The sequence below is a fragment of the Chamaea fasciata genome, unplaced genomic scaffold (assembly GCF_029207755.1).
Source record: "Chamaea fasciata isolate MVZ Bird 193981 ecotype frontalis unplaced genomic scaffold, bChaFas1.0.hap1 SCAF_576, whole genome shotgun sequence".
Taxonomy (NCBI): domain Eukaryota; kingdom Metazoa; phylum Chordata; class Aves; order Passeriformes; family Sylviidae; genus Chamaea; species Chamaea fasciata.
In genome coordinates this window covers 45,068-65,584 of record NW_027094661.1, presented here as the reverse complement: position 1 = coordinate 65,584, position 20,517 = coordinate 45,068, and the positions used below count along the sequence as shown (strand labels likewise).

Sequence of the window (20,517 nt, the reverse complement as noted above, 5' to 3'; positions counted from 1 at the left end):
GATGAAAAGGGGATAAAAAGGGGACAGAGAGGTCGTGAGGTGACACGCGGAGGGGAAATGGCCGCTCACGCGTGGGTGAAGGGGGGGGGGGGGGCGCTCATTAGGCGAAGCGGAGGGGCGCTGACCAATCAGAGCGCGTGGTGCCAGTGACGTCATCGGTTGCTTGGCAGATTTGGGCAGCCCCCCCCTGTTTGGGGACCCCCCAAAACCTTCTCGGGACCCTCAGAACTGAATTTTAGACCCAAAATTCCTCCCCAAATCCCCCCAAAATTCCTCCCCAAATCCCCCCAAAATTCCTCCCCAAATCCCCTCAGAATCCCCCCAAAATTCCTCCCCAAATCCCCCCAAAATTCCTCCCCAAATCCCCTCAGAATCCCCCCAAAATATTCCCCCCCCCCCAAAAAAAAATACCTCCAAAATAAAAAAGAATTTATAAAAAAATTTATTATTTTGGGTGTTTTAGGGGATTTTTTTTGTTTGGGATTTTGAGGGATTTTGGGGGGATTTTGGGGCGGATTTTTGGGAAGGTTTTTGGGGCGAATTTTGGTGGGTTTCGGGGGGGGATTTTCGGGATTTTTGGGGGGTTTTTGGGAGGATTTCGGGGCGGATTTTTGGGGGGATTTTCGGGATTTTCGGGCCCCGTCCTGGGAGGATCCTCAGATGCTTCCTGGGAAAAGAAAAGTGAGCAAAAAAAAGTGAGAAAAGTGACAAAAAAAAGTGACAGGAGGTGACATGGGGGGTCCCTCACCTGCGTAGGTGTCGCCGAGGAGAGGGGAGTAACCTGGAGGGAGAAAAACGGGACAAAAATGGGTAAAAAGGGGCAAAAAACGGACGAAAATGGACAAAAAAGGACAAAAGCGAGCAAAAAGGGATAAAAAATGGACAAAAACTGACAAAAAGGACAAAAAGGGACAAAAATGGACAAAAATGGACAAAAAGGGACAAAAAACAGACAAAAAATGGACAGAAATGAACAAAAAGGGAAAAAAATGGACAAAAATGGGACAAATTTGGACAAATTTCGGCAAAATTGGAGAAAACGGACAAAATGGAACAAAAAATGGAGAGAAGTGGACAAAATTGGACAAAATGGAACAAAAATGGACAAAAAATGGACAAAAAAATCAGAAAAGGTGACAAAAAAGGAGAAAAAGCAACAAAACGGGACAAAAGCGACAAAAAGGCGACAAAAAATGGAGAAAAGGACCAAAAAATGGACAAAAAGGGACGAAATAGGGAGAAATGGTGACAGAAACGGGACAAACTGGGAAAAAATGGGACAAAAATGGGAAGAGCGCAGCAGAAAAGGGACAAAAAGCAGTTAAAAAACCAGGAAAGTGACCAAAAAGGACAAAAAGCACCCGAAAAAATGAGAGAAAAGCGACAAAAAGGGACAAAAATGTCACAGAGAAGGGACAAAAGGTGACAACAACAACAAAAAATTAATAAAATCAGGAAACGGACAAAAAAAACGACAAAAAGCGACAAAAAATGGGACAAAAAGCAACAAAAAAATCGGGAAAATGAGAAAAAAATAGGGAGAAAAAGACAAAAAATGGGACAAAAAGCAACAAAAAAAATCAGGAAAATGAGCAAAAAATAGGGAGAAAAAGACAAAAAATGGGAGAAAAAGCGACAAAAAAATCAGGAAAATGAGAAAAAAATAGGGAGAAAAAGACAAAAAAATGGGAGAAAAAGCAACAAAAATAAAGCAGAAAAACGACCAAAAAATCGGGGAAAAAAGACAAAAAATGGGAGAAAAAGCGACAAAAAAATCAGGAAAACGAGCAAAAAGTCGGGGGAAAAAAGACAAAAAAATGGGACAAAAAGCGACAAAAAAAATCAGGAAAACAAGCAAAAAATTGGGAAATAAAGACAAAAAATGGGAGAAAAAGCGACAAAAATAATTCAGAAAAACGAGCAAAATTTTCTTTAAAAAAGACAAAAAATGGGAGAAAAAGTGACAAAAAAAATCAGGAAAACGAGTAAAAAATCGGGAAATAAAGACAAAAAATGGGAGAAAAAGCGACAAAAAAAATCAGGAAAACAACAAAAAATGGGGAAAAAATGACAAAAAATGGGAGAAAAAGTGACACAAAAATCAGAAAAACGAGCAAAAAATTGGGAAATAAAGACAAAAAATGGGAGAAAAAAGCTACAAAAAGAAATCAGAAAAACGAGCAAAATTTTCTTTAAAAAAAACAAAAAATGGGAGAAAAAGTGACAAAAAAAATCAGGAAAACGAGCAAAAAATCGGGAAATAAAGACAAAAAATGGGAGAAAAAGCGACAAAAAATCAGGAAAACGACAAAAAATCGGGGAAATAAAGACAAAAAATGGGAGAAAAAGCGACAAAAAAAAAATCAGGAAAACGACAAAAAATCGGGAAAAAAAGACAAAAAATGGGAGAAAAAGCGGCAAAAAATCAGGAAAGCGACAAAAAATCGGGGAAATAAAGACAAAAAATGGGAGAAAAAGCGACAAAGAATTGAGGAAAGCGACAAAAAAGGCCCCGGGGGGCGTCGGGGGCGGGCGTCACCTGCCGTCGTCCGCGCGTCCCCCGCGCCCAGGTAGCGGCAGAGGCCGAAGATGAAGAGGAAGAGGCCGAGGAGCAGCGTCAGCACGGCCAGCGACACCAGCAGCGACAAGGTCGGGGACAGTCCTGGAGCTGTGGGGACAAAAGGAGGCGAAACGGGGGAGAAAAGGGGAAAAGAATGGTCAGGGATGGAAAAAAAAAACAAAAAAAAAATTGGTTGGAAATGAAATGGGGGAGGGAAAAAAATTTGGGAGAAAAAGATGGGAAAATGGACGGGGAATTTAAAAAAAAAAAAAATAGGGGTGGGGAGGTTTGTAAGAAGGGAAAAAAATGAAAAGGTAAAAATGAAAATAAGCGCGCAGAAAATTTGCCGCGAAAAATCCCCCCCAAAAATTCCCCCCAAAAAAATCCCCGAAGAAACTACACCAAAACAAAGAAGAAATCCTAAAAAAGTCCCCGAGGAAAAAAAAAAAAACAACAACAAAAATCCCCCAAAATTTTCTTTAAAATGCTCAAATTTTTGGGGGGGGAAAAAATCAAAATAAACCCTCCAAAAAAATCCAAAAAAAATCCCCCCAAAAAATCCCCCAAAAAACCAAACATCCAAAAAAACCTTCCAGAAACAAAAAAGTCCTAAAAAAATCCCCCAATTTTTTAAAAATCGAAATAAATCCTCAAAAAAAATCCCAAAAAACCCCCCAAAATCCCCCAAAAATCCCCAAAAAATCCCAAACACCCAAAAACTCCCCCAAAAATGAAAAAAAACAATCCTAAAAAATCCCTCTGAAAAAAAGCAAAAACAAAAAAAAAAGTTTCTTAAAAATAACCAAATTTTTGGGGAAAAAAAGTCGAAATAAACCCTCCAAAAAATCCCCCCAAAAATAAAAAAAAAATCCCAAAAAATCCCCAAAAAATCCAAAAAAATTCCAAAAAAAATCCCCAAAAAAATCCCCAAAAATTCCCCCAAAACCCCCCAAAATCAAATCAACGCCCCCAAACTTTCCTCACCCCAGGTGACGCTGACGGGCTCCTCCAGGCTGGGGTGCAGCGCCGAGCAGACGAAGTCGCCGCCCGTCCCCGGCGTCACCACGACGGTGGCCTGAGCCCGGAAGGTTCCGTCGCCCGCCGGCAGCGCCCGCGACTGTCGCGGCGGGTCGTCGACCGCGGCCCCGTCGCGGAGCCAGCGCAGGGTCACCTCGGCCGGGGAGAAGCCCCAGGCGTGACACGTCAGCGCCAGCGCCGCGCCCGAGCGCTCGGCCACGATGCGCAACCGCGGCGGCGCTGGGGGGGGGACGGGCAAAGGGAGCCAAATGAGGTCAGAGTGGTGTCAAAATGTGGGCCCCAAAATGGTCCCAAAATGGCGGGAAATGGGCGTGAAAATGTGTCCCGAGATGGCGGGAAATGTGTCCCAAAATGTGGGAAATGTGTCCCAAAATGTGTCCCAAAATGTGTCCCGAAATGTGGAAAATGTGTCCCAAAATGTGTCCCAAAATGTGGAAAATGTGTCCCAAAATGTGTCCCAAAGTGGTGGGAAATGTGTCCCAAAATGTGTCCCAAAATGTGTCCCAAAATGTGGAAAATGTCTCCCAAAATGTGTCCCAAAATGTGTCCCAAAATGTGTCCCAAAATGTGTCCCAAAATGTGGAAAATGTCTCCCAAAATGTGTCCCAAAATGTGTCCCAAAATGGTGGAAAATGTGTCCCAAAATGTGTCCCGAAATGTGTCCCAAAATGTGTCCCAAAATGTGTCCCAAAATGTGTCCCAAAATGTGTCCCAAAATGTGTCCCAAAATGTGTCCCAAAATGTGGAAAATGTCTCCCAAAATGTGTCCCAAAATGTGTCCCAAAATGTGTCCCAAAATGTGTCCCAAAATGTGGAAAATGTCTCCCAAAATGTGTCCCAAAATGTGTCCCAAAATGGTGGAAAATGTGTCCCAAAATGTGTCCCGAAATGTGTCCCAAAATGTGTCCCAAAATGTGTCCCAAAATGTGTCCCAAAGTGGTGGGAAATGTGTCCCAAAATGTGTCCCAAAATGTGGGAAATGTGTCCCAAAATGTGTCCCAAAATGTGTCCCAAAGTGGTGGGAAATGTGTCCCAAAATGTGTCCCAAAATGTGGGAAATGTGTCCCAAAATGTGTCCCAAAGTGGTGGGAAATGTGTCCCAAAATGTGTCCCAAAATGTGTCCCAAAATGTGGAAAATGTCTCCCAAAATGTGTCCCAAAATGTGTCCCAAAATGTGTCCCAAAGTGGTGGGAAATGTGTCCCAAAATGTGTCCCAAAATGTGTCCCAAAATGTGTCCCAAAATGTGTCCCAAAATGTGGGAAATGTGTCCCAAAATGTGTCCCAAAATGTGTCCCAAAGTGGTGGGAAATGTGTCCCAAAATGTGTCCCGAAATGTGGAAAATGTGTCCCGAAATGTGTCCCAAAATGTGTCCCAAAGTGGTGGGAAATGTGTCCCAAAATGTGTCCCAAAATGTGTCCCAAAATGTGTCCCGAAATGTGTCCCAAAATGTGTCCCAAAATGTGTCCCAAAATGTGGGAAATGTGTCCCAAAATGTGTCCCAAAATGTGTCCCAAAATGTGTCCCAAAATGTGTCCCAAAATGTGTCCCAAAGTGGTGGGAAATGTGTCCCAAAATGTGTCCTGAAATGTGTCCCGAAATGTGGAAAATGTGTCCCAAAATGTGTCCCAAAATGTGTCCCAAAATGTGTCCCAAAATGTGTCCCAAAATGAGTCCCAAAATGTGTCCCAAAATGTGTCCCGAAATGTGTCCCAAAATGTAGAAAATGTGTCCCAAAATGTGTCCCAAAATGTGTCCCGAGATGGTGGGAAATGTGTCCCAAAATGTGTCCCAAAATGTGTCCCAAAATGTGTCCCAAATCTGACCCAAATGTTGCAAAAATGTGCCCCAAGATGTGCCCAAAATCGCCCCAAAATGGCCCCAAAATGAGTCCCAAAACCGCCTCAAAATGACCCAAATTTTGATCCAAAATGGCCCCAAAATGACCCCAAAATCGACCCAAAATGGCCCCAAAATCGACCCAAAAGGACCCCAAAATCTGTCCCAAAATGGCCCCAAAATGGCGCCCAAATGTCCTCAATGTCCCCAAATGTCGCCAGTGACCCCGATGTCCCCAACGTCCCCAATGCCCCCAACGTCCCCAAATGTCCCCAATGTCCCCAAAATTGCCCCAAAAATGACACAAAATGGTCTCAAAACGTCCCCAAATGTCCCCAATGTCCCCAACGACCAAGTGTCCTCAATGACCTCGATGTCCCCAATGTCCCCAACGTCCCCAACATCCCAAATGTCCCTCAGTGTCCCCAACATCCCCAATGTCCCCAAATGTCCCCAATGTCCCCAATGTCCCTCAACGTCCCCAAACGTTCCCAACATCCCCAAACGTTCTCAGTGTCCCCATTGACCCCAACGTCCCTCAACGTCCCCAAACATTCCCAACGTCCCCAAACGTTCCCAATGTCCCCGATGACCTCAAGGTCCCTGAGTGTCCCCAGTGTCCCCAACATCCCCAATGTCCCCAATGTCCCCAATGTCCCCATTGACCCCAACGTCCCTCAGCGTCCCCAAACGTTCCCAACATCCCCAAACGTTCCCAATGTCCCCGATGACCTCAACGTCCCCAAACCCTCAATGTCCCAAAAGTCCCCATTGACCCCAATGTCCCCAAACGTTCCCAATGTCCCCAATGTCCTCAAGGTCCCTGAGTGTCCCCAGTGTCCCCATTGACCCCAGTGTCCCCAACGTCCCCAAACGTCCCCAGCGTCCCCAATGTCCCCAAGGTCCCTGAGTGTCCCCAATGCCCCCAACACCCTCAATGTCCCCAATGTCCCCAATGTCCCCAACATCCCCAAACGTCCCCAAACGTCCCCAACGTCCCCGATGACCTCAACATCCCAAAACCCTCAATGTCCCAAAAGTCCCCATTGACCTCAATGTCCCCATTGACCCCAATGTCCCCAAACGTCCCCAAACGTCCCCGATGACCTCAACGTCCCCAAGACCCTCAATATCCCAAATGCCCCCATTGACCCCGATGTCCCTCAATGTCCCCAAACATTCCCAACGTCCCCAAACGTTCCCAATGTCCCCGATGACCTCAATGTCCCAAAACCCTCAATGTCCCAAAAGTCCCCATTGACCCCAATGTCCCCAAACGTTCCCAATGTCCCCAATGTCCCCAATGTCCCCAAACGTTCCAAACGTCCCCAAACGTTCCCAATGTCCCCAATGTCCCCATTGACCCCAATGTCCCTCAACGTCCCCAAACATTCCCAACGTCCCCAAACGTTCCCAACGTCCCCGATGACCTCAACGTCCCCAAGACCCTCAATATCCCAAATGCCCCCAACGTCCCCAAACGTCCCCAAACGTTCCCAATGTCCCCGATGTCCCCATTGACCCCAAAGTCCCCAACGTCCCCAAACGTCCCCAAACGTCCCCAAACGTTCCCAAACGTTCCCAAACGTTCCCAATGTCCCCGATGTCCCCATTGACCCCAATGTCCCCAACGTCCCCAAACGTCCCCAAAACGTCCCCGACCCGTCGCCCGGACCTGTCAACGGCGGCCACACCCTCTTGGGCAACTCCCGGCACACCGCCCGCCGCCGCCGCAGCCGCCGCGCCCAGGCCGGGTCCCCGCGGAGGATTTTCGTCACCGCGTGCCCCAGGACGGCCAAGGGACCCTCCGGGACGCAGGGGACGGCGGCGTCACCGGCCAGGTCACCGCAGACGAGCGGCATCTGCGACAGGGCCACCAGCAGCTGCGTGGAGCCGTTGGCGGCCGCCAAGGAGCCGTCGGCGCTCAGGGAGCACCACGAGGCCACTTGGAGGACGAAAGGGGCTGGAAAGGGTTAAAAAAATCCGGATTTTTAATTAAATTTTGGGCGGGTTTAGTTTTAATTTTGGGGGTTTTTTAAAATTTTTTTATTATTAGTAGTTGGGGGAATTTTAGGGGGTTTTTTTAAAATTTTTTTGGGGGAAAATGGGTTAAAAATTGGGGTTTTAAATTGATTTTTTTGGTGGTTTAATTTTATTTCGGGGCTTTCTTTAAAGGACATTATTATTATTATTATTATTATTATTATTATTATTATTACTATTATTACTATTATTGTTATTATCGTTATTATTCCTGTGATTATTGTTGTGGTCGTTACTTTACTACTATTATTATTATTCCTATTACTATTGCGATTATTAGTTTTACTATTATTATTTCTAGTCTTTCTGTGACTATTTCTATTATTATTATTATTATTATTATTATTATTATTATTATTACAATTATTACTGCGATTATTGCGATTGTTACAATTATTGGGGATTTTTCGGATTTTTTAAAAAATTCTTTTCGGGGGTGGGGGATGGCAGGTTGCCAACGGGAGGACGAAAGGGGCTGGAAAGGGTTAAAAAAATCGGATTTTTAATTAAATTTTGGGCGGTTTTGTTTTAATTTTGGGGGTTTTTTTAAATTTTTTTATTATTATTAGTTGGGGGAATTTTAGGGGTTTTTTTTTTAAATATTTTTTGGTGGAAAATGGGTTAAAAACGGGATTATAATTAATTTTTTTTTGGTGAATTATTTTGATTTTGTTTTGTTTTTCTTTTTTTTAAGGATTTATGGTTATTGTTTTTTGGGGGATTTTTAGGATTTTTTAAAAAAAATTTTGGGGGAAAATGGCACAAAAAATTTAAATTTTAAATTAAACTTTTGGCGGTTTTGTTTTTATTTTCGGGGGTTTTTTTTAAAGTTTTTTTTTTTATTATTAATTGGGGGATTTTTAGGTTTTTTAGGGGCTGAAAAAAAGGCCAAAAAAGCCCCAAAAAAAAGTTTAAAAATTAAATGTCGGTGGGTTTATTTTTATTTTTGGGGGGATTTTTAAAGGATTTTTTCCCCCTTTTTTTTTTTCCCGCCCCAAAATCCGCCCAAACCTCCCAGGACTGACCCTGCCCCGACTCCTCCTCCTCCCCAACTTCCTCTTTTCCCCAAATTTCACCCGATTTTTCCCAAATTTTCCCCTTTTCCCCCCAAATTTCCCCCTCCAAATTCCCCCTTTTTTTCCCCCCAAAAAAATTTGCCCAAATTTTGCCCTTTTCCCCCCAAAAATCCTCTCAAATCTCACGGGCGGATCCTCCTCCGCCTCCTCCCCCTCCCCAACTTCCCTTTTCCCCAAAACTTTCCCTTTTCCCCCAAAAAATTTTCCCCCAAAATTCCCCTTTTCTTGCCTAAATTTCCCCAATTTTTCCCTTTTTTCCCCCCCCCAATTTTTACCCAAAATTTCCCTTTTTTCTCCCCAAAAAAATCCTCCCAAATCTCCCGGACCCGCCCCCGACTCCTCCCCCTCCCCAACTTCCCCTTTCCCCAAAACTTCCCCAATTTTCCCCCAAATTCCCCCTTTTTATCCCAAATTTTCCCCGTCCAATTTCCCTTTTTTCCCCAAAATTCCCTTTTTTTCTCAATTTTCCCCCATTTTTTCCCTTTTTCCCCCAAATCTCCCACCCCGGACCCGCCCCCGCCTCCTCCCCCTCCCCAACTTTCCCTTTTTCCCCCAAATTTCCCAAAATTTCCCCTTTTCCCCCCAAATTTCCCCCCAAACTTTCCCCTTTTCTCCCGTTTTTCCCCCAAAATTCCCTTTTTTACCCAATTTTTCCCCAATTTTTCCCTTTTTCCCCCCAAATCTCCCACCCCGGACCCGCCCCCGCCTCCTCCCCCTCCCCAACTTTCCCTTTTTCCCCCAAATTTCCCAAAATTTCCCCTTTTCCCCCCAAATTTCCCCCAAACTTTCCCCTTTTCTCCCTTTTTTCCCAAAAAATTCCCTTTTTTTCTCAATTTTCCCCCAATTTTTCCCTTTTTCCCCCAAATCTCCCACCCCGGACCCGCCCCCGCCTCCTCCCCCTCCCCAACTTTCCCTTTTTTTCCCCAAAATTTCCCTTTTTTATCCCAAATTTTCCCGCTCCTCACCTGCCCCGGGGGCGCCGAGCGCCGCCAGCAGCAGCGGCAGCATCGCGGACCGGGACGAACTGGGACAAACTGGGACAAACTGGGACAAACTGGGACAAACTGGGACAAACTGGGACAAACTGGGAGGGACCGGGAGGTGCCACCCATGGGTGGGGCACCTGGGGACACCCAATGGGAGCCGGCGACGCCGGTGACGTCACTGGGTGCCGGGCAGGGCGGCGCCGGCGGCGGCCGGGATGGGGACTCTGTGCCGGACTGGGATGAACTGGGACGAACTGGGACGAACTGGGAGGGAACTGGGAGATGGATTTGGGGCAAAAAGACAGGAAAAATGGAATTTTTTAGGGGTGAAAATGGCAAGGAGATGGTGGGAAATGGGGATACTGGGAAAAACTGGGACAAACTGGGAGGGACTGGGATGGACTGGGAGGGACTGGGATAAACTGGGAGGGACTGGGATGGACTGGGATAAACTGGGAGGGACTGGGATGGACTGGGATGGACTGGGATAAACTGGGACAAACTGGGAGGGACTGGGATGGACTGGGATGGACTGGGATGGACTGGGATAAACTGGGAGGGACTGGGATGGACTGGGATAAACTGGGATAAACTGGGAGGGACTGGGATGGACTGGGATAAACTGGGAGGGACTGGGATGGACTGGGATAAACTGGGATAAACTGGGAGGGACTGGGATGGACTGGGATGGACTGGGATAAACTGGGACAAACTGGGAGGGACTGGGATGGACTGGGATGGACTGGGATGGACTGGGATAAACTGGGAGGGACTGGGATGGACTGGGATAAACTGGGAGGGACTGGGATGGACTGGGATAAACTGGGAGGGACTGGGATGGACTGGGATAAAACGGGGTTAACTGGGAGGGACTGGGATGGACTGGGAGCACTGGGAGCACTCATTTGAAGTACTGGGATAAACTGGGACAAACTGGGAGGAACCGGGACAAATTGGAAGGACTGGGATGGACTGGGACGAACTGGGATAAACTGGGACAAACTGGGATGGACTGGGAAAGGGATTGGGATCGGAACCAGGATTTGGGACCACGATTAGGACTGGGATCAGGATTGGGAGCGGGATCAGGACCAGAACTGGGACCGGGATAAAACTGGAACCGGGATAAAACCGGGGCTAGGACTGAGACCAGGATCAGGACTGGGACCGGGACCAGGATCAGAACCGGGATCAGGATCAGGACCAGGATCAGGATCAAAACCGGGACCAGGATCAGAACCGGGATCAGGATCAAAACCAGGACCAGGATCAGGATCAGGACCAGAACCGGGACCACAACAGGGACCAGGACCGGGATAAAACCAGGACCGGGATCAAGACCAGGATCTGGGCTGGGATCGGGACCAGGACCAGGATCAGGACTGGGACCGGGACCAGGATCAGAACCGGGATCAGAACCGGGACCAGGACCAGGATCAGAACCGGGATCAGGATCAAAACCAGGGCCAGGATCAGGATCAGGACCAGAACCGGGACCGGGATAAAACTGGGGCCGGGATAAAACCAGGGCTAGGACTGAGACCAGGATCAGGACTGGGATTGGGATCAGGACCAGTAGCGGGATCCGGACCAGGACCAGGATCAGGATCAAAACCAGGATCAGGATCAGGACCAGAACCGGGACCACAACAGGGACCAGGACCGGGATAAAACCAGGACCGGGATCAAGACCAGGATCTGGGCTGGGACCGGGACCAGGATTGGGATCAGAACCAGGATCAAGACCTGGATCAGGACTTAAATCAGGACCAGGATCAGAACCAGGATCAGGACCAGAACCGGGATCACGATCAGGACCAGGGTCAGAACCGGGATCGGGATCAGGGCCAGAACCGGGACCACAACAGGGACCAGGACCGGGATAAAACCAGGATCAGGACTGGGACCAGGATCAGGGCTGGGATACGGACCAGGATCGGGACCAGGATCAGAACCAGGATCAGGACCAGGATCAGGATCAGTACTAAACCAGGACTGGGACCAGAACCGGGATCAGGGCTAAAACCAGGACCAGGATCAGAACTGGGATCAGAACCAGGACCAGGATCAGACCCGGGATCAGAACCAGGACCAGGATCAGACCCGGGATCAGAACCAGGACCAGGATCAGACCCGGGATCTGGACTAAACCCAGGACCAGAACCAGGAACGAGACAAGCAAGGACACGGAGTCTGCCAAAAGCGCCGGGATTTATTGAGGAACAGCCGAGTTTGATTCCCAAAGTCCCGATTCCCGCGCAGATCAGCTCAGCCTGCGAAGAGAAACCGGGATTGGGGACAATTCCCGAGCTGGGGACAACTCCTAAACTGGGACTGGGATCGGGACTGGGATCGGACTGGGATCGGGACTGGGATTGGAATTGGGACTGGGATCGGACTGGGATCGGGACTGGGATTGGAATTGGGACTGGGATCGGACTGGGATCGGGACTGGGATTGGAATTGGGACTGGGATCGGACTGGGATCGGGACTGGGATTGGAATTGGGACTGGGATCGGACTGGGATCGGGACTGGGATTGGAATTGGGACTGGGATCGGACTGGGATCGGGACTGGGATTGGAATTGGAATTAGGACTGGGATTGGGGCTGGGATCAGGACCAGGACCAGGACCAGGACCAGAACCAGGACTGGGACCAGGACCAGAACCAGAACCCAGATCAGAACCAGAACCAGGACCAGGACCAGAACCAGAACCAGAACCGGAACCAGGACCAGAACCAGGACCAGAACCAGGACTGGGACCAGGACCAGGACCAGAACCAGGACCAGAACCAGAACCAGGACCAGAACCAGAACCAGGACCCGAACCAGAACCAGAACCAGGACTGGGACCAGGACCAGGACCAGAACCAGAACCGGGATCAGGACCAGGACCAGAACCAGGACCAGGACCGGGACCAGAACCAGGATCAGAACCAGAACCAGGACTGGGACCAGGACCAGAACCAGGACCAGGACCAGGACCAGGACCAGGACCAGGACCAGAACCAGAACCAGGACCAGGACCAGAACCAGAACCAGAACCAGGACCGGGACCAGGACCAGAACTGGGACCAGAACTGGGACCAGGACCAGAACCAGGATCAGAACCAGAACCAGGACCGGGACCAGGACCAGAACCAGAACCAGAACCAGGACCGGGACCAGGACCAGAACCAGGACCAGGACTGGGATCACAGCCAGTCCCGGTCCCAGGCCGGGTTTATCCCGTACCTTTCCTGCTCCCGCGGGCCAGCAGGATTAGGACGAGCCCAAGCAGGCCCAGGACCAGGCCTAAGGCCAGGGCGGCTCCGGTCAGGGCCGTGTCCAGCTGCTGGTCCAGCGGCGTGTCCGGAGCCACTGCGGGAACAACGGCACCAGGAATGCCCCAAAAATCTCCCCAAATTCACCCAAAAATCACTCAGAAATGCTGCAAAAAAATTCGCAAAAAATCCCCCCCAAAATCCCCCCAAAATATCCCAAAACATCCGCAAAAAATCTCAAAAAAATTCCCCCAAATCCATTAAAAAATCACCAGAAATCACACCCCAAAACCCCCCCAAAAAAACTCCAAAAAATAAAAAAAAATCATCTGAAAGTGACCTAAAGAACCTGCAAAAAATCCCGAAAAAAAATCCCCAAACCCCCCCAAAAAATCCCCAAAAAACTCCACAAAAAACTCCAAAAAATCCCCCAAAATACTAAAAAAAAAATCCCCCAAAAAATCAAAAAAATTCCCAAAAATCACTGAAAAATCCCCCAAAAACCCCTCCAAAAAATCCCGCAAAAACTCAAAAAAAAAACCTTCCAAAAAATCACCGAAAAAATCCCCCAAAATACTCCAAAAAATCCCAAAAAATCCCCAAAAAACCTCCAAAAAAATCCCAAAAAATCCCCAAAAAACTCCAAAAAAACCCCCAAAACCCCCCCCAAAATCACCCAAAAACCTCCAAAAAATCCCACAAAATCCCCAAAAAACTCCATAAAACCCCCCAAAACCCCCCCAAAATCACCCAAAAACCTCCAAAAAATCCCCAAAACCCCCCAAAAAATCACCGAAAAATCACCCTAAAACCTCCAAAAAAATCCCAAAAATCCCCCAAAAAACTCCAAAAAAATCCCAAAAAATCCCCCAAAATTCTCAAAAAATCCCCCCAAAACTCCAAAAACATCCCAAAAAATCACCGAAAAATCACCCAAAAACCTCCAAAAAATCACCGAAAAATCACCCAAAAATCTCCGAAAAATCACCGAAAAATCACCCAAAAACCTCCAAAAAATCACCGAAAAATCACCCAAAAACCTCCAAAAAAATCCCAAAAAATCCCCCAAAATTCTCAAAAAATCCCCCCAAAACTCCAAAAACATCCCAAAAAATCACCGAAAAATCACGCAAAAAACCTCCAAAAAATCCCCAAAAATCCCCCAAAAAACTCCAAAAAAATCCCCAAAAATCCCCCAAAATTCTCAAAAAATCCCCCCAAAACTCCAAAAACATCCCAAAAAATCACCGAAAAATCACCCAAAAATCTCCAAAAAATCACCGAAAAATCACCCAAAAACCTCCAAAAAATCACCGAAAAATCACCCAAAATTCTCAAAAAATCCCCCCAAAACTCCAAAAACATCCCAAAAAATCACCGAAAAATCACCCAAAAAACCTCCAAAAAATCACCGAAAAACCTCCAAAAAAATCCCAAAAAATCCCCAAAAAACTCCATAAAACCCCCCAAAACCCCCCACAAAATCACCCAAAAACCTCCAAAAAATCCCCCAAAAAAATCCCAAAAAATCCCCAAAAAACTCCAAAAAAACCCCCAAAACCCCCCACAAAATCACCCAAAAAACCTCCAAAAAATCCCCAAAAAACCTCCAAAAAAATCCCAAAAAATCCCCAAAAAACCTCCAAAAAAAATCCCCCCCAAAAAATCCAAAAAACCCCCAAAATTCTCAAAAAATCTCCCCAAAACTCCAAAAACATCCCAAAAAATCACCGAAACATCCCCCAAAAACCTCCAAAAAATCACCGAAAAATCACCCAAAAACCTCCAAAAAATCACCGAAAAATCACCCAAAAAACTCCAAAAAAACCCCCAAAACCCCCCACAAAATCACCCAAAAACCTCCAAAAAATCCCCAAAAAACCTCCAAAAAAATCCCAAAAAATCCCCAAAAAACCTCCAAAAAATCCCCAAAAATCCCCCAAAAAACTCCAAAAAAATCCCAAAACATCCCCAAAATTCTCAAAAAATCCCCCCAAAACTCCAAAAACATCCCAAAAAATCACCGAAAAATCACCCAAAAAACCTCCAAAAAACCCCCAAAAAACCTCCAAAAAAATCCCAAAAAATCCCCAAAAAACTCCAAAAAAACCCCCAAAACCCCCCACAAAATCACCCAAAAAACCTCCAAAAAATCCCCAAAAAACCTCCAAAAAAATCCCAAAAACCCCCCAAAAAGACTCCAAAAAAATCCCAAAACATCCCCAAAATTCTCAAAAAATCCCCCCAAAACTCCAAAAACATCCCAAAAAATCACCGAAAAATCACCCAAAAACCTCCAAAAAATCACCGAAAAATCACCCAAAAACCTCCAAAAAATCACCGAAAAATCACCCAAAAACCTCCAAAAAATCCCACAAAATCACCGAAAAAACTCCATAAAACCCCCCAAAACCCCCCACAAAATCACCCAAAAACCTCCAAAAAATCCCACAAAATCCCCAAAAAACTCCATAAAATCCCCCAAAACCCCCCCAAAATCACCCAAAAACCTCCAAAAAATCCCAAAAAATCCCCAAAAAACCTCCAAAAAAAAATCCCCCCAAAAAATCCAAAAAACCCCCAAAAAACCCCCAAAACCCCCCAAAACCCCCCAAGCCGAACGGCGCCACCGCCCCGAGCTGCGCCCGGCTCGGCCCTGACCCCAGTAGGCCACGGCGGTGCGGTTGTCGCCGGGCGCGGTGACCACGCAGGCGTGGACGTCGCCGGCGCGGGGAACGACGGCCACGCGGGACACGCGGACGAAGGTGAGGTCGGCCGCGGGGACAAAGGGCCCCGTGGTGACGCCGGCCGTGACCGCGGCTCCGGCCCGCGTCCAGCCGATGTCCAGCGCCGGCGGGAAAACGTTCTCCACCACGCACACCAGAGCGTTGGGTTGGCCCGGCGCCGGCGGCAGAGCCGGGAACACCGACACCACCGGGATCCCTGGGGGGAATCAATGGGAATAATTAATGATTACTGGTTAATGATTAATGATGGGAAATCTGCCGCATTTTGGGGGAAGATGTTTCTCCACCACGCACACCAGAGCGTTGGGTTGGCCCGGCGCCGGCGGCAGAGCCGGGAACACCGACACCACCGGGATCCCTGGGAATCATTCATTGGAACGATTAATAATTAATAATTAATAACTAATAATTATTGAGAAATGATTAATGATTAATGATGGGAAATCTGCCGCATTTTGGGGGAAGATGTTTCTCCACCACGCACACCAGAGCGTTGGGTTGGCCCGGAGCCGGGAACACCGACACCACCGGCAGCCCTGGGAATCATTCATTGGAATAATTAATGATTAATGATAAATGATTAATGATGGGAAATCTGCCCCTTTTTGGGGGAAGATGTTTCTCCACCACGCACACCGGAGCGTTGGGTTGGCCCGGCGCCGGCGGCAGAGCCGGGAACACCGACACCACCGGGATCCCTGGGGGGAATCAATGGGAATAATTAATGATTAGTGATTAATGATTAATGATGGGAAATCTGCCGCATTTTGGGGGAAGATGTTTCTCCACCACGCACACCAGAGCGTTGGGTTGGCCCGGCGCCGGCGGCAGAGCCGGGAACACCGACACCACCGGGATCCCTGGGAATCATTCATTGGAACAATTAATGATTAATGATTAGTGACTAATAATTATTGATAAATGATTAGTGATGGGAAATCTGCCCCATTTTGGGGGGAAGATGTTTCTCCACCATGCACACCAGAGCGTTGGGTTGGCCCGGCGCCGGCGGCAGAGCCAGGAACACCGACACCACCGGGATCCCTGGGGGGAATCAATGGGAATAATTAATGATTAGTGATTAATGATTAATGATGGGAAATCTGCCCCTTTTTTGGGGGGAAGATGTTTCTCCACCACGCACACCAGAGCGTTGGGTTGGCCCGGCGCCGGCGGCAGAGCCGGGAACACCGACACCACCGGGATCCCTGGGAATCATTCATTGGAATAATTAATAATTAATAATTAATAACTAATAATTATTGAGAAATGATTAATGATTAATGATGGGAAATCTGCCCCTTTTTGGGGGAAGATGTTTCTCCACCACGCACACCAGAGCGTTGGGTTGGCCCGGAGCCGGGAACACCGACACCACCGGGATCCCCGGGGGGGAATTAATGGGAATAATTAATTAATGGGATTATTAGTAATGGGAATACTGAATGATGGGAATAATTAATGGGACCGCTCCCGGCGGGGTTGGGATTTCCTCGTTATCTGAGAGTTCTTTGGTGTTTCCGTCCCCTCATTCCCGAGTTTTTCCCGTGGTTTTTTGGCCATTTATTCCCAAGTTTTTTTTGCCGTTTCCATCCCTCGATTCCCAAATTTTCTTTGCATTTCCATCTCTCCGTTTTCGAGTTTTTCCGTCTCGTCATTCTCAAGTTTTTGCCCGTGGTTTTTGGCCGTTTATTCCCAAGTTTTTCCACATTTCCATCCTTCGTTCCCGAGTTTTTCCCATGGTTTTAATCCCTTTATTCCTAAATTTTATATGGTTCCCATCCCTCCACCCCCAAATTTTCCCACATTTTTCCGCTCTCCATTCCCAATTTTTCCCACATTTCCCATCCCTTTCTTCCCAAATCTCCCCACATTTTTTCCACTCTCCATTCTCATTTTTTCCCACTTTTTTCACACTCTCCATTCCCAATTTTTCCCACATTTTTTCCACTCTCCATTCTCATTTTTTCCCACTTTTTTCCACTCTCCATTCCCGAATTTTCCCACTTTTTTTCCACTCTCCATTGTCAATTCTTCCCGCATTTTTTCCACTCTCCATTCCCGAATTTTCCCCCTTTTTTTTCCACTCTCCATTCTCAATTCTTCCCACTTTTTTCCACTCTCCATTCTCAATTCTTCCCACTTTTTTTCCACTCTCCATTCTCAATTCTTCCCACATTTTTTCCACTCTCCATTCCCGAATTTTCCCCCTTTTTTTTCCACTCTCCATTCTCAATTCTTCCCACTTTTTTCCACTCTCCATTCTCAATTCTTCCCACTTTTTTTCCACTCTCCATTCCCAATTCTTCCCACATTTTTTCCACTCTCCATTCCCGAATTTTCCCACTTTTTTTCCACTCTCCATTCTCATTTTTTCCCACTTTTCCACTCTCCATTCCCGAATTTTCCCACTTTTTTTCCACTCTCCATTCTCAATTTTTCCCACTTTTTTCCACTCTCCATTCCCGAATTTTCCCACTTTTTTTCCACTCTCCATTCCCAATTCTTCCCACTTTTTTCCACTCTCCATTCCCGAATTTTCCCACTTTTTTTCCACTCTCCATTCTCAATTCTTCCCACTTTTTTCCACTCTCCATTCTCAATTCTTCCCACTTTTTTTCCACTCTCCATTCTCAATTCTTCCCACATTTTTTCCACTCTCCATTCCCGAATTTTCCCACTTTTTTTCCACTCTCCATTCTCATTTTTTCCCACTTTTCCACTCTCCATTCCCGAATTTTCCCACTTTTTTTCCACTCTCCATTCTCAATTTTTCCCACTTTTTTCCACTCTCCATTCCCGAATTTTCCCACTTTTTTTCCACTCTCCATTCCCAATTCTTCCCACTTTTTTCCACTCTCCATTCCCGAATTTTCCCACTTTTTTTCCACTCTCCATTCCCAATTCTTCCCACTTTTTTCCACTCTCCATTCTCAATTTTTCCCACATTTTTTCCACTCTCCATTCTCAATTCTTCCCACATTTTTTCCACTCTCCATTCCCGAATTTTCCCACTTTTTTTCCACTCTCCATTCTCATTTTTTCCCACTTTTTTCCACTCTCCATTCCCAATTCTTCCCACTTTTTCCCCCCCTCTCCATTCCCACATTTCCCATGCCCTCCATCCCCTCGGATCCCGCGGCGTCACCGTACCCCTGGCCTCGGGCAGGACCCCCTGGAGCTGCGGGCCCAGCATTCCCAGGATTTTCTGGCACAGTTGGGATTCCGGGAGGATCTCCTGGGGTTTCTCCAGCTCCCCGGGCCAGGGCGCCAGGCCGGGAATCCCGGGATTCCAGCGGGATCCCGGGAAATGGAACCAGAAGAGGCCGAGCTCGTCCAGGGTCACGGAGAGCGACAGCGAGGGAGCGTCGGGCTGGCACGTCAGCACCTCCGAGAGGACGTGGGGGGCTGAGGGAACGGGGGGAAAAACCGGGAAAAACCGGGAAATGGAAACGGGAAAGGATGGGAAAGGACGGGAAATAATAACGGGAAAATATTGGGAAATAATAATGGGAAATAATAATGGGAAATAATAATGGGAAATAATAATGGGAAATAATAATGGGAAATAATGATGGGAAATTATGGGAAAGGATGGGAAATAATAATGGGAAATGATGGGAAAGGATGGGAAATAATAACGGGAAAATATTGGGAAATAATAATGGGAAATAATAATGGGAAATGATGGGAAATAATAATGGGAAATGATGGGAAAGGATGGGAAATAATAATGGGAAATGATGGGAAATAATAATGGGAAATTATGGGAAATGATGGGAAAGGATGGGAAATAATAACGGGAAAATATTGGGAAATAATGGGAAATAATAGTGGGAAATTATGGGAAATGATGGGAAATAATAATGGGAAATAATAATGGGAAATGATGGGAAATAATGGGAAAAATTGGGAAATAATGGGAAATGATGGGAAATGATGGAAAATAATGGGAAATGGGAACGGAAAAGGGAGAGGGAAATGGGAAAGGGGAATAAAGAAGGGGAGGGAAAGGGAGAGGGAGAGGGAGGGGGAGGGGAGAAGGGAGAGGGAAATGGGAAATGGGAATGGAGGAGGGATGGGGAGAGGGAAGCGGGAATAAAGAAGGGAGAGGGAGGGGAGAGGGGAAAAAAGAATGGAGAGGGAAATGGGAATGAAGAAGGGAGAAGGAAAGGGAGACGGAGAGGGAGAGGGCAAGAGGAATAAGGAAGAGAGAGGGAAGGGGGAGAGGGAGGGAATAGGGAAGGGGAGAGGGAAATGGGAATAAAGAAGGGAGAGGGAAGGGGAGGAGAGAGGACAAGGAGGGGACAGGGAGAGGAGAGGGGAATGGGAATGGAGAAGGGAGAGGGAAGGGGGACAAGGAAGGGAGGAGGCCAGGAGAGGGAAAATGAGGAAGTGAGAGGGAAAGGCGAGAGTGAGGGGACAGGGAGGGAGAGGGAAAGGGGACAGAGCAGGGACGGGGAGGGGGACACAAAGACCGAAGCCAGCCCGCACCTCCCTCCCCCTCTCCCCTCCCTCTCCCTCTCCCTCCCCCTCCGCCACCTCCTACCGGAGTCCCCGACGGCGTCGGCGACAAAAACCGCCCAGATGAGCGCGGCGGCGAGCCCCCCGCAGCCCCCCATGTCCCCTCCGCGTCCCCTCCGCGTCCCCTCCGCGTCCCCGACGTCCCCACGGGGGAAGGGGACTCGGCCCCCGGCCCCCGGACGCGGCGGCAGCCAATGGGAGCGCTCCGCGCGCGTGACGTCAGCGGTTGCCAGGCAGAGGGGCGCGGAGCGCGGCGCGGCGGCGGTGACAGAGCGGCCACCAAAGTGTGTCCCCTCTCCCCACCCTCCCCCACCCCAGGGTTTTGGGGGAGGGGGGTCCCCAAAGGTCACGTGGGGTTGGGGACACCCCCCCCCTCCCCCCAGCGTCACCGCAGGGGTGACAAAAATCGGGGGGGTGACGTCACGGGGGTTAATGAG

The 20,517-nt window shown here is 47.8% G+C and overlaps 2 protein-coding genes and 1 pseudogene across 4 annotated transcripts; 1 reads left to right on the top strand and 2 right to left on the bottom strand.

Moving 5' to 3' along the window:
- Positions 1–426: 426 nt before the first annotated feature.
- LOC136305692 (HLA class II histocompatibility antigen, DM beta chain-like) lies at positions 427–9,798 on the bottom strand. Of its 3 annotated transcripts, none has more exons than XM_066208999.1 (6): positions 9,784–9,798; positions 9,522–9,587; positions 7,113–7,400; positions 3,545–3,817; positions 2,540–2,668; positions 427–781 (listed from the first exon to the last, which is right to left on the bottom strand). In XM_066208999.1, exons 2-6 carry the CDS (start codon positions 9,562–9,564, stop codon positions 657–659), a joined length of 858 nt encoding a protein of 285 aa, XP_066065096.1. In that variant the 5' UTR covers positions 9,565–9,587; positions 9,784–9,798; the 3' UTR covers positions 427–656. The 3 variants fall into 3 exon arrangements, with proteins under 3 accessions (XP_066065096.1, XP_066065097.1, XP_066065095.1); XM_066209000.1 differs by lacking the exon at positions 9,784–9,798 and having other exon boundaries at positions 427–667; positions 749–781; positions 9,522–9,677; XM_066208998.1 differs by lacking the exon at positions 9,784–9,798 and having other exon boundaries at positions 9,522–9,677.
- Positions 4,448–6,212, top strand: LOC136305691 (NFX1-type zinc finger-containing protein 1-like; annotated as a pseudogene).
- A 1,935-nt stretch (positions 9,799–11,733) lies between the features above and the next one.
- On the bottom strand, positions 11,734–20,214 carry LOC136305693 (HLA class II histocompatibility antigen, DM alpha chain-like). Its single transcript, XM_066209001.1, has 5 exons — positions 20,106–20,214; positions 18,710–18,964; positions 15,471–15,752; positions 12,781–12,906; positions 11,734–11,815 (listed from the first exon to the last, which is right to left on the bottom strand). Exons 1-5 carry the CDS (start codon positions 20,176–20,178, stop codon positions 11,811–11,813), a joined length of 741 nt encoding a protein of 246 aa, XP_066065098.1. The 5' UTR covers positions 20,179–20,214; the 3' UTR covers positions 11,734–11,810.
- Positions 20,215–20,517: the final 303 nt, after the last annotated feature.

What these genes read in the sequence shown, in the direction of transcription:
- LOC136305693 (XM_066209001.1), bottom strand. Translation starts at nt 20,178, where the DNA reads ATGGGGGGCTGCGGGGGGCTCGCCGCCGCGCTCATCTGGGCGGTTTTT. An exon ending in CGACGCCGTCGGGGACTCCG is followed by an intron (nt 18,965 to 20,105) that starts GTAGGAGGTGGC and finishes CCGTTCCCTCAG; the next exon opens with CCCCCCACGTCCTCTCGGAG. An exon ending in GGTCCTGCCCGAGGCCAGGG is followed by an intron (nt 15,753 to 18,709) that starts GTACGGTGACGC and finishes GATTCCCCCCAG; the next exon opens with GGATCCCGGTGGTGTCGGTG.
- LOC136305692 (XM_066208999.1), bottom strand. Translation starts at nt 9,564, where the DNA reads ATGCTGCCGCTGCTGCTGGCGGCGCTCGGCGCCCCCGGGGCAG. An exon ending in GCTCGGCGCCCCCGGGGCAG is followed by an intron (nt 7,401 to 9,521) that starts GTGAGGAGCGGG and finishes AACCCTTTCCAG; the next exon opens with CCCCTTTCGTCCTCCAAGTG. An exon ending in GGACGCGCGGACGACGGCAG is followed by an intron (nt 782 to 2,539) that starts GTGACGCCCGCC and finishes TTCTCCCTCCAG; the next exon opens with GTTACTCCCCTCTCCTCGGC.